The 11,218-nt window shown below is 43.1% G+C and overlaps 1 protein-coding gene across 2 annotated transcripts; it reads left to right on the top strand.

The window, feature by feature from the left end:
- The first annotated feature begins 276 nt into the window (after positions 1-276).
- LOC135525286 (heat shock factor protein 4-like) lies at positions 277-10,865 on the top strand. 2 transcript variants are annotated; one of them, XM_064952995.1, is made up of 12 exons: positions 277-402; positions 1,638-1,746; positions 2,109-2,236; positions 2,323-2,447; positions 3,006-3,081; positions 3,211-3,278; positions 6,966-7,065; positions 7,263-7,378; positions 9,803-9,994; positions 10,145-10,253; positions 10,437-10,502; positions 10,806-10,865. In XM_064952995.1, exons 1-12 carry the CDS (start codon positions 277-279, stop codon positions 10,863-10,865), a joined length of 1,275 nt encoding a protein of 424 aa, XP_064809067.1. The 2 variants fall into 2 exon arrangements, with proteins under 2 accessions (XP_064809067.1, XP_064809066.1); XM_064952994.1 differs by having other exon boundaries at positions 10,437-10,515; positions 10,780-10,865.
- Positions 10,866-11,218: the final 353 nt, after the last annotated feature.

Genomic DNA, 11,218 nt, shown 5'->3' with positions numbered 1-11,218 from the left:
TGTCTGGCATGACAGTGTGCTATTATTCTGGGCTTTGTGATGGCCTGTATTGTTTTCCAGTGGGGTCTTTTGTTGTGTTGGAGGGGTATGGTGATGCTGCAGGGGCAGGTTTGTGCTGACGATGGCCTGTAGGGATGACAGGGCCTGATATGGCCGAATGACTGGTCCAGAGAGAGTCAGCAGCAAAGCAGCTCAGAGATGGAGTAGGACCTGTGCACATACACACTCTTACACATATTCTTAATAACACCGCCTAGCTCCAACTGAAGCCTAGCCATGCAGGAATCTCCTGGCTCTATTGGTGTAGATGGAGGTTATGCCAGTAATGTGCCTGCCTTCCTCACCAAACTGTGGACCCTGGTCGAGGACCCGGACACCAACCACCTCATCTGCTGGAGTGCTGTGAGTACCTGAAGTACTGACTCTTCTGATTGGTTAAGTTGGTTAAAGAGAGTCGGAGGTCTTTCATGAAGTTGACCATATTTAATGTTAATGTTTAATTAATGTTAATGTTTTATATAAATGACAAGAATGAGAAGATAAGTAATGGTTAGGGGCAGTGGCAAGACAGTACTTGTCTATTACTCATAGTTCTATGTTTGACTATCAAATGAATTGAATATCATGACTGTTTATACTCGGGTTGACTGAAAAGTGGATGTGTTTAAACCTTTGGTTAACCCCAAACATGTGCCTTGCATTCATCGGCAGCATCAGATAGATCTGGAGGGTACCTGAGTAAATGTCTTCCAGTGTTGTTCCCTTTATAAACGAAGGGTATCGTATAAAAGTATGATTAGTATCGATCATATCAGTATTGTATCACACATCTTCACAGTGTAAGAAGTGGTGAATGAGACCACATACTAAGCAACCCTTTATCTTTGTTCCTGTTTGTGTTTGTGTTACTGTTATGCCCAAGACTCCACAATCTGGTTTACAGAGTCCTCAAAATGTAAGTGAGTAACCATCTTTGAGAGAATCATGACTTCATCATGTTCATTAATTGATTTTTGCTCACTGGACAAATATAGGGTTAGAAATGTTGACTTTAACAACATTTTCAAAATCATGTAGCCAACCTGTTTAACACTTAAAGAATGTGCTATTGGACTATGATGAAGTGACAGAAGTCCATAAGCTTGGCATTGATTTAGTGTCTAAGAGGTGTGGGTACAGATTTCTGGTACATAGTTTTTCCCTCAACCTTAATTTTAGCACATAGAATTTTTAGAACATAGAATATATATTTGTTTAATGTAAGTGGCTAAGCTTCCCCTGTTCTGTTTTAATCCAGTTAGCCTGTAAAAAAAATAGCTAGGAGATACACATTTCTCAGAACAGATTTTATATGGACTTATTGGTATAAAGCAAAAAATACACTTCCTACTTGATCAACCTTCACAGGATTTATAGGACTGAGCATGATATGTTTCTGACATTGGTCTGGTTTCCCGGACAGCCTCTTGTCCTGGACTGAAAAGCATATGCTCAATGAAGAATCGCCATTGAAACTGTCTTTTGGTCCCTTTAACTTTTCTGGGAAACTGCCCTTAATGTTGAATTGAGGTATTCAATGTCTAACCAGTGTTTCATAGAACTTAAACACAAATCCCTATTTTGGTTATGTCCCTCAGACTGGGACCAGCTTCCATGTGTTCGACCAGGGCAGGTTTGCCAAAGAGGTGCTGCCAAAATACTTCAAACATAACAACATGGCCAGCTTTGTTCGTCAGCTCAACATGTGTGAGTACCTCTCCTCAGCTCTAGAGAATAGAGAAGTACCCTGTCAGATATTTAGCAGTATTTAGAAGTCAATTGTGTAGGAGTGACTTTTGTATTGTTTATGTGTAGGTCGGCTATGCATTCATTTATGTATTTGAGTGTTTGTGCCTCTGGATGTGTGTTAGTGCCTCTTGAGGTGTGTGTGTGTGTGTGTGTGTGTGTGTGTGTGTGTGTGTGTGTGTGTGTGTGTGTGTGTGTGTGTGTGTGTGTGTGTGTGCGTGCGTGCGTGTGTGCGTGCGTGCGTGCGTGCGTGCGTGCGTGCGTGTGTGTGTGTGTGTGCGTGTGTGCGTGTGTGTGACGCTAACCTCTGGCCGGATGTACAGATGGCTTCAGGAAGGTGGTGAACATAGAGCAGAGTGGTCTGGTGAAGCCAGAGAGAGACGACACAGAGTTTCAGCACCTCTACTTCCTGCAAGGCCACGAACACCTGCTGGAGCACATCAAGAGGAAGGTGAGACAGAAACCAAGGAAATAAAACTCACACACCAACAAAGTACACATAGTGAGACATCTGTGTCTGTTTGTCTGAGTGTTTAGGTCTCCATCGTGAAGAGTGAAGAGACCAAAGTACGGCAGGAGGACTTGAGTAAGCTGCTGTATGAAGTGCAGGTACTGCGCAGCCAACAAGAGAATATGGAGTGTCAGATGCAAGACATGAAACAGTAAGTAGCAATATGTGCTGGTACATGGCATCAATCATAATTACAACAACAATTTGCTAAATTAATACAATTACTATAATCAGTACTGTAGTTGGTTTAATGCTATAAAAAAATGTGGTTTACGGCCACTGAACTGGGACAAAACGTATTACTAACCATACTAAGCCATACTGTATGTAACAGACTCATAGTCCATCCTCAGTAGCCCATGCATTGTCCCTGGACTCATTATATGTTCCAATGGTTTGGTCTATTGTCTACATTGGTTTAAGAGAACATTCAGCTGCTCACCTGACTGTTGCGCCCTATAATAGCATCAGGTGTGCTGGTCAGGTGGTGCATGTGTCAGGTAGTAGAAAAGGTAGTCTTGTCACATGTCTCTATCTGATCTGGAATCAGTGGTGTGGTGAGCCCTCAGATAGTACACATCAGGCTGAAATCAGAGCATCGCCCAGTAATCACACATATAGATCACACACGTGTGGAACGTGCGGGGTGGTGAGTGAAGGGTGGATAGTAAACTGGTGAATGTCACAGTGGTCTGTCTTACTCCTCCAGGCAGAATGAGGTGCTGTGGAGAGAGGTGGTCTCACTGAGGCAGAACCATACCCAGCAGCAGAAAGTCATGAACAAGGTGAGAAATTCTCAGTTAACATGACTATGCAGTGTGTGTGAATTAGAGAGAGAGGAAAAAAGAGGGAGAATGGGGAGTCAGAGTGTGTTAGTTTGGTGCTGAATCATTCTGTTTTTTGCTCCTTTACAGCTGATTCAGTTCCTTTTCAGCCAGATGCAGTCAAACACAACAAGCACTGTAGGAATGAAGAGAAAGCTGTGAGTACACTGCCTCGCTTTGTTGTGCGTGCACACACACACACTCACACACACACACACACACACACACACACACACACACACACACACACACACACACACACACACACACACACACACACACACACACACACACACACACACACACACACACACACACACACACAAAAGGCTAAGATTCACAATACATGCACTCAAAACACACACACACATACACACTTGTATGTACATACACTCATTAACACACCATACTAACAAATCGACAATAGTAACACAAACACACAAACACAGCAGTGGGAATGGCCAACTCAGCTGTATGTGGTCAGCTGATGCGCAACACAATCCCAGCTTGGATGAATGGACCTGAATGCTGAATCAGACCTACTGAGCCCTAAGCCCCTCACACACACACACACACACACACACACAATCACTCACCCATCCCTCCCATCCTCTCACACCCACACCACCCCACTGAACCAGGGCGCATGACCCTCTACCCTCTATTGGAAATGCACCATCAGCTTGTGTGACCCGTGTGAACAAATCGGTCAAAGTCAAAGAACAAAGGACAGTGACATAAAACACTCATATTTTCCATCATTTCATCTGTCACATCCATACCGCCAGAAGACTTAGAACTGGCATCCCTTCAACTGGACATTTTCAGATCTGTTTATACCGTTTCCAATAACATTCATAACACTATGCTGTTGGTGGTTAGTAATGGAACACTCTTAGAAAAAAAGATGTATGCTGTTGGTGGTTAGTAATGGAACACTCTTAGAAAAAAGATGTATGCTGTTGGTGGTTAGTAATGGAACACCCTTAGAAAAAAGATGTATGCTGTTGGTGGTTAGTAATGGAACACTCTTAGAAAAAAGATGTATGCTGTTGGTGGTTAGTAATGGAACACTCTTAGAAAAAAGATGTATGCTGTTGGTGGTTAGTAATGGAACACTCTTAGAAAAAAGATGCATGCTGTTGGTGGTTAGTAATGGAACACTCTTAGAAAAAAGATTATGCTGTTGGTGGTTAGTAATGGAACACTCTTAGAAAAAAAATTATGATGTTGGTGGTTATAATGGAGCTGAAAAAATTGGTGGTTTAGTAATGGAACACTCTTAGAAAAAAGATGTATGCTGTTGGTGGTTAGTAATGGAACACTCTTAGAAAAAAAATTATGCTGTTGGTGGTTAGTAATGGAGCACCCTTAGAAAAAATATGTATGCTGTTGGTGGTTAGTAATGGAACACTCTTAGAAAAAAGATGTATGCTGTTGGTGGTTAGTAATGGAACACTCTTAGAAAAAAGATGTATGCTGTTGGTGGTTAGTAATGGAACACTCTTAGAAAAAAGATGTATGCTGTTGGTGGTTAGTAATGGAACACTCTTAGAAAAAAGATTATGCTGTTGGTGGTTAGTAATGAAACACTCAGAAAAAAGGATTTCAAAAGGGTTATTCGGCTGTCCCCATGGGCCAGTGGTCACCAACCGGTCGATCGCGATCTCCAAGGCATTTGTAGTTGATCGCCAAACATGAATGTAAAAAAAAAACAACGATAAAGCCTTGCGTTCCTATTTTTTTTTATTTGTCTCTGGCTGTTGGTGGTAGGTGCAGCCGGATAGGGAAACTGTTGCCATGTTATGTGCCTGAAGGTACAAACTCTGCCTTCCCGGTGGGCCTGGAGAGGAAATCAAGTGCACTATGCTAAAGCTGGCCAATCAGATTGCTCAGATAGCCGAGTCTGCAGTGACGTTGCAGGCATGAAAATAAAGCTTCAGCAATCTTGGTATTTTGAGATTTCAAAACGTTTAAAACCATGAATAGAGAGAGACTGTCAACAAATACAGCAAGGAGCTGCTGTTTTTATGAGTGAGTTCATGTTTAAGTTCTCACTCAGCACTGCCAACACTTTGCATCAAACACTTTTATAACCCATAAAATGCGCGTTCTTCCTATTTCCACTCAGCGCTGCAACAAGCAGTGCAGCAGTAATGAATAAGCAGGAAAGTGTTTTGATAGGCGTGCGTTGTTATTATTATTAGCGGCTTGGGTCTTTTTTAATATCGAGGAATATTTCACTTTCTCTGTTCATATGAGTAACAACATGCATTTGTGCATGAAGCAGAAATAATGCGGTGCGAATCGAGTTTCGCCATCAGCTGGAAGATGGTGTCCCTTTTTGGTCAGTGTGCAGGAAAGGGAGAGCGGAGGGGTGTTGAGAGACGGACCCTCAGTCTGCTGCTCTCTCCCTCCACAGAGACTGACCATCAGATGTAGGCACCATCAGCCCAGTAAAATAAAAAGCAAATTATTTAAATGTATGCTCACTCAGCTGTGCCTCACAAGTAATACAACAGTGGATCTATTACCGTTGTGATCACATAGCCTACCTCAAATTTGGAAATATATATAACAACAATGCATTAGCAGGTAAATTCAAGCAAAGCCATTATGCGGTGATAATGTATTGGGCCTATAGCTTACTGCACAAACCACATTACTACAGTACTGTTTTTAATTAGTTAATGTTGCATAGGCTTACATTTTTTAAGTCATGTTAATAAAAAATCAGAGCGGTAGATCTCGGTAATTTGACTCAGAAAGTGATCTTGACTCAGAAAAGGTTGATGACCACTGCCATAGGATAACCCTTTTTGGTTCCAGGTAGAAGCCTGTTTGGAAAGTGTTCTACATGGAACCCAAAAGAGTTCTACCTGGAGCCAAAAGGGTTCTACCCAGAACCAAAAGGGTTATTCAAAGGGTTCTCCTGTGGGGACAGCCAAAGAACCCTTCTAGGTTCTATAGAGCACCTTTTTAGATATATTACTGATAAAGATATTACATTATGTGCACACTGCTTTTGCAAAATAGAAACAGCAGTGATTGATATAAGATGAATAAAAGAACATTATCAGAAAAGTCAATGACATAATGTAATTCATAAATTTTCTCTGTTGTCAAAAAGCAAGTGGGTGTTTCAGTGTTTTAAGGCCTACATGTTCGATACAAGCGTAGTTTTATTAAAAATGTAGTTTCTCAAAACTACCACTGTTGCGTTTATGCACTGAAGGTAGGTGAGGAGTAAAACGCAGGAGAGCAGAGATGTCAGTGTAGCGTATATTTTAATAAGGGCAAGTCCAAAAACACGGTACAGCACAATACCCCAAAACAATGCCCAACACAATGGGAACTAACAGGACTCCCGTAAGGCGCAAAAACACAACGCACCTTACTATAATAACCACCCGCGAAATACACTGAGGAAAGCCTCCACAAGCAACAACAGAATAATCCCACACAAACCTAAGCGGTGAAACAGGGGTAAATATACACACAAAGACAAAACAAACTGAAAAGGAAACATGGATTGGTGATGGCCGGCAACGCCGACCGCCGAGCCCCGTCCGAACATGGAGAGGAACCACCTTCGGTGGAAGTCGTGACAACCACTGCTTTCTGAACTCGCCCTTCCAATCCATCAGAAGGGTTACAGTTATTTCCCCTTATCCCCGGCTCTCATCCAGTAAGGCTATGCAGACACAGCTGTCTATGGCTCTCAGTCTATAAATTATGAGTTAACAGTTCCAAGGCATTTCACTGCAGAAGTGAAGAGAGTACTTCCATTGATTCACTATTGATTTCTCTATATTCCCCATCATGTTGATGCTTGGCCCTCCTAGTCCCCTTATGTTGGACGATGGCTCAACCACACCCTCAGCCTCCAAGTTCAGCCATACCCACCAAATGGAGCCCCTGCATGAACCGTTCTATATCCAGTCGGTATGAACCCACTCTACCTTTCACCATTACACTATTTTTACAAAGTATGGTGCTAGATGTACAGTGTTTATAGTTTCCAGCATTGGGACATCATGACTATCATATAAAACATGTTATATTTTTAACTGCATAGTGTCTGTCAGGCTATGAGCTTCACAAACCTTTAATTAAACTATTTTACTGTTCCTTCTCCACAGCCATCCACAGAAACAGCCTCTTGCTCCAATGGTGCAATGACAGGAGGACCAATCATATCAGACGTTACTGAAATGTCACAACCCAGCAACATGCAAATGCAAACAGAGGAGACAAGGTAAGTGTCAAAGAACAAAAGCAAATACACATTTTATCCTGTAGTGGCTTCCAAAGCATCAAAATCTAGTATGTAGTCGAGATTGGAAGAAATCTGCATCAAATAGCCCCTGTGATATTCAACTTTTCAGGGAAGTTAGTAACCAATATACACAGGCAGTTAGGAAAGCTAAGGCTAGCTTTTTCAAACAGAAATTTGCATCCTGTAGCACAAGCTCAAGAAAGTTCTGGGACACTGTAAAGTCCGTGGAGATTAAGAGCACCTCCTCCCAGCTGCCCACTGCACTGAGGCTAGGAAACACTGTCACCGGCCACTAAATCCACTATAATTGAGAATTTCAATAAGCATTATTCTATTGCTTGCCATGCTTTCCACCTGGCTACCCCTATCCCGGTCAACAGCCCTGCACTCCCCAAAGCAACTCGCCCAAGCCTCCCCATTTCTCCTTCACCCAAATCCAGATAGGTGATGTTCTTAAAGAACTGCAAAACCTGGACCCCTACAAATCAGCCGGGCTAGACAATCTGGACCCTCTCTTTTTAAAATTATCTGCCCAAATTGTTGCAACTCCTATTACGAGACTGTTCAACCTCTCTTTCGTATCGTCTGAGATTCCCAAAGATTGGAAAGATGCCGCGATCATCACCCTCTTCAAAGGGGGAGACACTCTAGACCCAAATTGCTACAGACCTATATCTATCCTACCCTGCCTTTCCAAGATCTTCGAAAGCCAAGTCAACAAACAGATTACCAACCATTTCGAACTCCACCGTAACTTCTCTACAATGCAATCTGGTTTCAGAGCTGATCTCAGAGCTGGTCATGGGTGCACTTAGCCACGCTCAAGGTCCAAAACGATATCCTAACCCCCATCGATAAGAGACGTTACTGTGCAGCTGTATTCATCGACCTGGCCAAGGCTTTCGACTCTGTCAATCACCACATTCTTATTGGCAGACCCGACAGCCTTGGATTCTCAAATGATTGCCTCGCCTGGTTCACCAACTACTTCTCTAATAGAGTTCAGTGTGTCAAATCGGAGGGCCTGTTGTCCGGACCCCTGGCAGTCTCTATAGGGGTGCCACAGGGTTCAATTCTCGGGCCGACTCTCTTCTCTGGATAACATCAATGATGTTGCACTCACTGCTGGTGATTCTCTGATCCTCCTCTACACAGACGACACCATTCTGTATACTTCTGGCCCTTCTTTGGACACTGTGTCAACTAACCTCCAGACAAGCGTCAATCCCATACAACTCTCCTTCTATGGACTCCAACTGCTCTTAAATGCAAGTAAAACTAAATGCATGCTATTCAACCGATCACTGCCCTGCACCTGCCCGCCCGTCGAGCATCACTACTCTGGACAGCTCTGACTTAGAATACGTGGACAACTACAAATACCTAGGTGTCTGGTTAGACTGTAAACTCTCCTTCCAGGCTCACATTAAGCATCTCCAATCCAAAGTTAAATCTAGAATCGGCTTACTATATCGCAACAAAGCATCCTTCACTCGTGCTGTCAAACATACCCTTGTAAAACTGACTATCCTACCGATCCTCGACTTCGGTGATGTCATCTATAAAATAACCTCCAACACTCTACTCAACAAATTGGATGCAGTCTATCACAGTGCCATCCGTTTTGTCACCAAAGCCCCATATACTACCCACCACTGTGACCTGTACTCTCTTGTTGGCTGGCCATCGCTTCATACTCGTCGCCAAACCCACTGGCTCCAGGTCATCTACAAGTCTCTGCTAGGTAAAGCCCCGCCTTATCTCAGCACACTGGTCACCATAGCAGCACCCACCCGTAGCACGCACTCCAGCAGGTATTTCTCACTGATCACCCCCAAAGCCAATTCCTCCTTTGGCCGCCTTTCCTTCCAGTTCTCTGCTGCCAATGACTGGAACAAACTGCAAAAATCACTGAAGCTGGAGACCCATATCTCCCTCACTAGCTTTAAGCACCAGCTGTCAGAGCAGCTCACAGATCACTGCACCTGTACATAGCCCATCTGTAAACAGCCCATCCCCCTACTGTATTTATTTATTTATTTTATCTTGCTCTTTTGCACCCCAGTATCTCTACTTGCACGTTCATCTTCTGCACATCTACCATTCCAGTGTCTAATTGCTATATGGTAATTACTTCGCCACCATGGCCTATTTATTGCCTTACCTCCCTCATCTTCCCTCATTTACACTCACAGTATATAGATTTTTCTTTTTTCTACTGTATGTTTTTTTATTCCATGTGTAACTCTGTGTTGTTGTATGTGTCAAACTGCTGTGCTTTATCTTGGCCAGGTCGCAGTTGTAAATGAGAACTTGTTCTCAACTAGCCTATCTGGTTAAATAAAGGTGAAATAAATCAAATAAATACAAACTTAAGACTGCTGTGTTTCTGTGCCCACACAGGGATAAGTGTATGATGCTGATCAAAGAGGAGCCAGGGAGCCCAGGGGTGCGAGGCCGGGGGGAGGGGGTCCCACTGGGCTCCTGTGATGTGTGTTCTGAACCCCCCGTCCTCCCTGTTGCCATGGTACAATCCGTCCTGGAGGGCCGAGGGTCTGGAGCAGACAGGAGGCTCAAGAGACCTGCTCTGGAGAGGTAGAGACACACACGCGAACAAACAAACAAACATGTCCATCAGTTTTCCAAGCTCAATAATACGTTTTACATATGTTTTTTAATATTACATATGAATGTATTGTTTTCCAGTGAAGCCCTGGTAGTGTGACATGATGATATGTGTTGTAGGCCTGAGGTACCTGATGCTGAAGAGAATGTGGACATGAGTCTGGAGGACCTGCAGCTTCTCCTGAGGACCCACCAGCAGAGTGTGGAGCCCACCACTGCTGTCATGGATGTGAGTAATACCCTCCAAAACTTGGCAGACACAGAGTTTGTTCCAGAAACTTTGTCACAAAGGCATGGGACACAAACAGATATACTACCTTTGAATATCTCTAGTTTCTCTTCACTAGGTAGGAGTGAGTCAGACAGTGCTCACAGCAGCTCAGATTGATATGATGCTGTTCTGTCGTTACAGCCATTCAATTTCAACCTGCCCTTGAGTGAGTGGAACTTTACTGATATGGATTCCAACCTGAAATCAGTGAGTGGAATGTGTTTATGGTGTTTGAATTAGCTCTGCATATAATGTCTTAAAGTCTAGTTATATTAAGTGAAATCAACACACCAGTAAAGTCAGTGCAAGTTGTCAGTTACTTGTCACCCATACATTTCCATGGCTTTAGTCAGACAAGGACAGGTAATGGTCGAAAAATGTGTCAACAATATGCCTTCTTACTTATTGGGTAGATTAATCAGTATGTGCTATGCAGGTAGCATCTCTGCAGTTGATTGAAAGTACTGGTCAGTGTTATCTTCAGGTGTATCCCACTCTGCTGTGTTCCAGTACATGTTTCAGAGCCAGGAGGCAGAGGCTTACCCCAATGCTGGTTGTGAGGAACAATGATGGCTTGACAGATCCGCTGGCACATGCTTGTCCTGACAAAGGCAGGTAAAGTATATATATGGCACACACTCAGCTACATCATTCATTTCATCAGATGGCTCATTCATCACAAAACCCACTAATATTGCCAATTACGTTAATGATTTTTTCATTGGCAAGATTAGTGAACTTAGTGATGACATGCCAGCAACAAATGCTGGCTGATAACTGATGCTATAACTGATCAAATTATGAAAGACAAACTTTTGAATTCCTTAAAGTGAGTGTGGAAGATGTCAAAAAATTATTGTTGTCTATGAACAATGACATGCCACCGAGGCCTGACAACTTGGATGGAAAATTACTGATGATAA

The sequence above is a fragment of the Oncorhynchus masou genome, chromosome 31, assembly GCF_036934945.1.
Source record: "Oncorhynchus masou masou isolate Uvic2021 chromosome 31, UVic_Omas_1.1, whole genome shotgun sequence".
NCBI classification, from domain to species: Eukaryota; Metazoa; Chordata; class Actinopteri; order Salmoniformes; family Salmonidae; genus Oncorhynchus; species Oncorhynchus masou.
The sequence above is the reverse complement of the archived record's forward strand: the minus strand, read 5'-3'. Positions and strand labels throughout refer to the sequence as shown.

Excerpts from the sequence above, each read along its gene's own strand:
- LOC135525286 (XM_064952994.1), top strand. The coding sequence starts at position 277 with ATGCAGGAATCTCCTGGCTCTATTGGTGTAGATGGAGGTTATGCCAGT. Across the intron at positions 403-1,637 it reads ACCTCATCTGCTGGAGTGCT|ACTGGGACCAGCTTCCATGT; the intron begins GTGAGTACCTGA and ends TATGTCCCTCAG. Across the intron at positions 3,082-3,210 it reads AGCAGAAAGTCATGAACAAG|CTGATTCAGTTCCTTTTCAG; the intron begins GTGAGAAATTCT and ends GCTCCTTTACAG.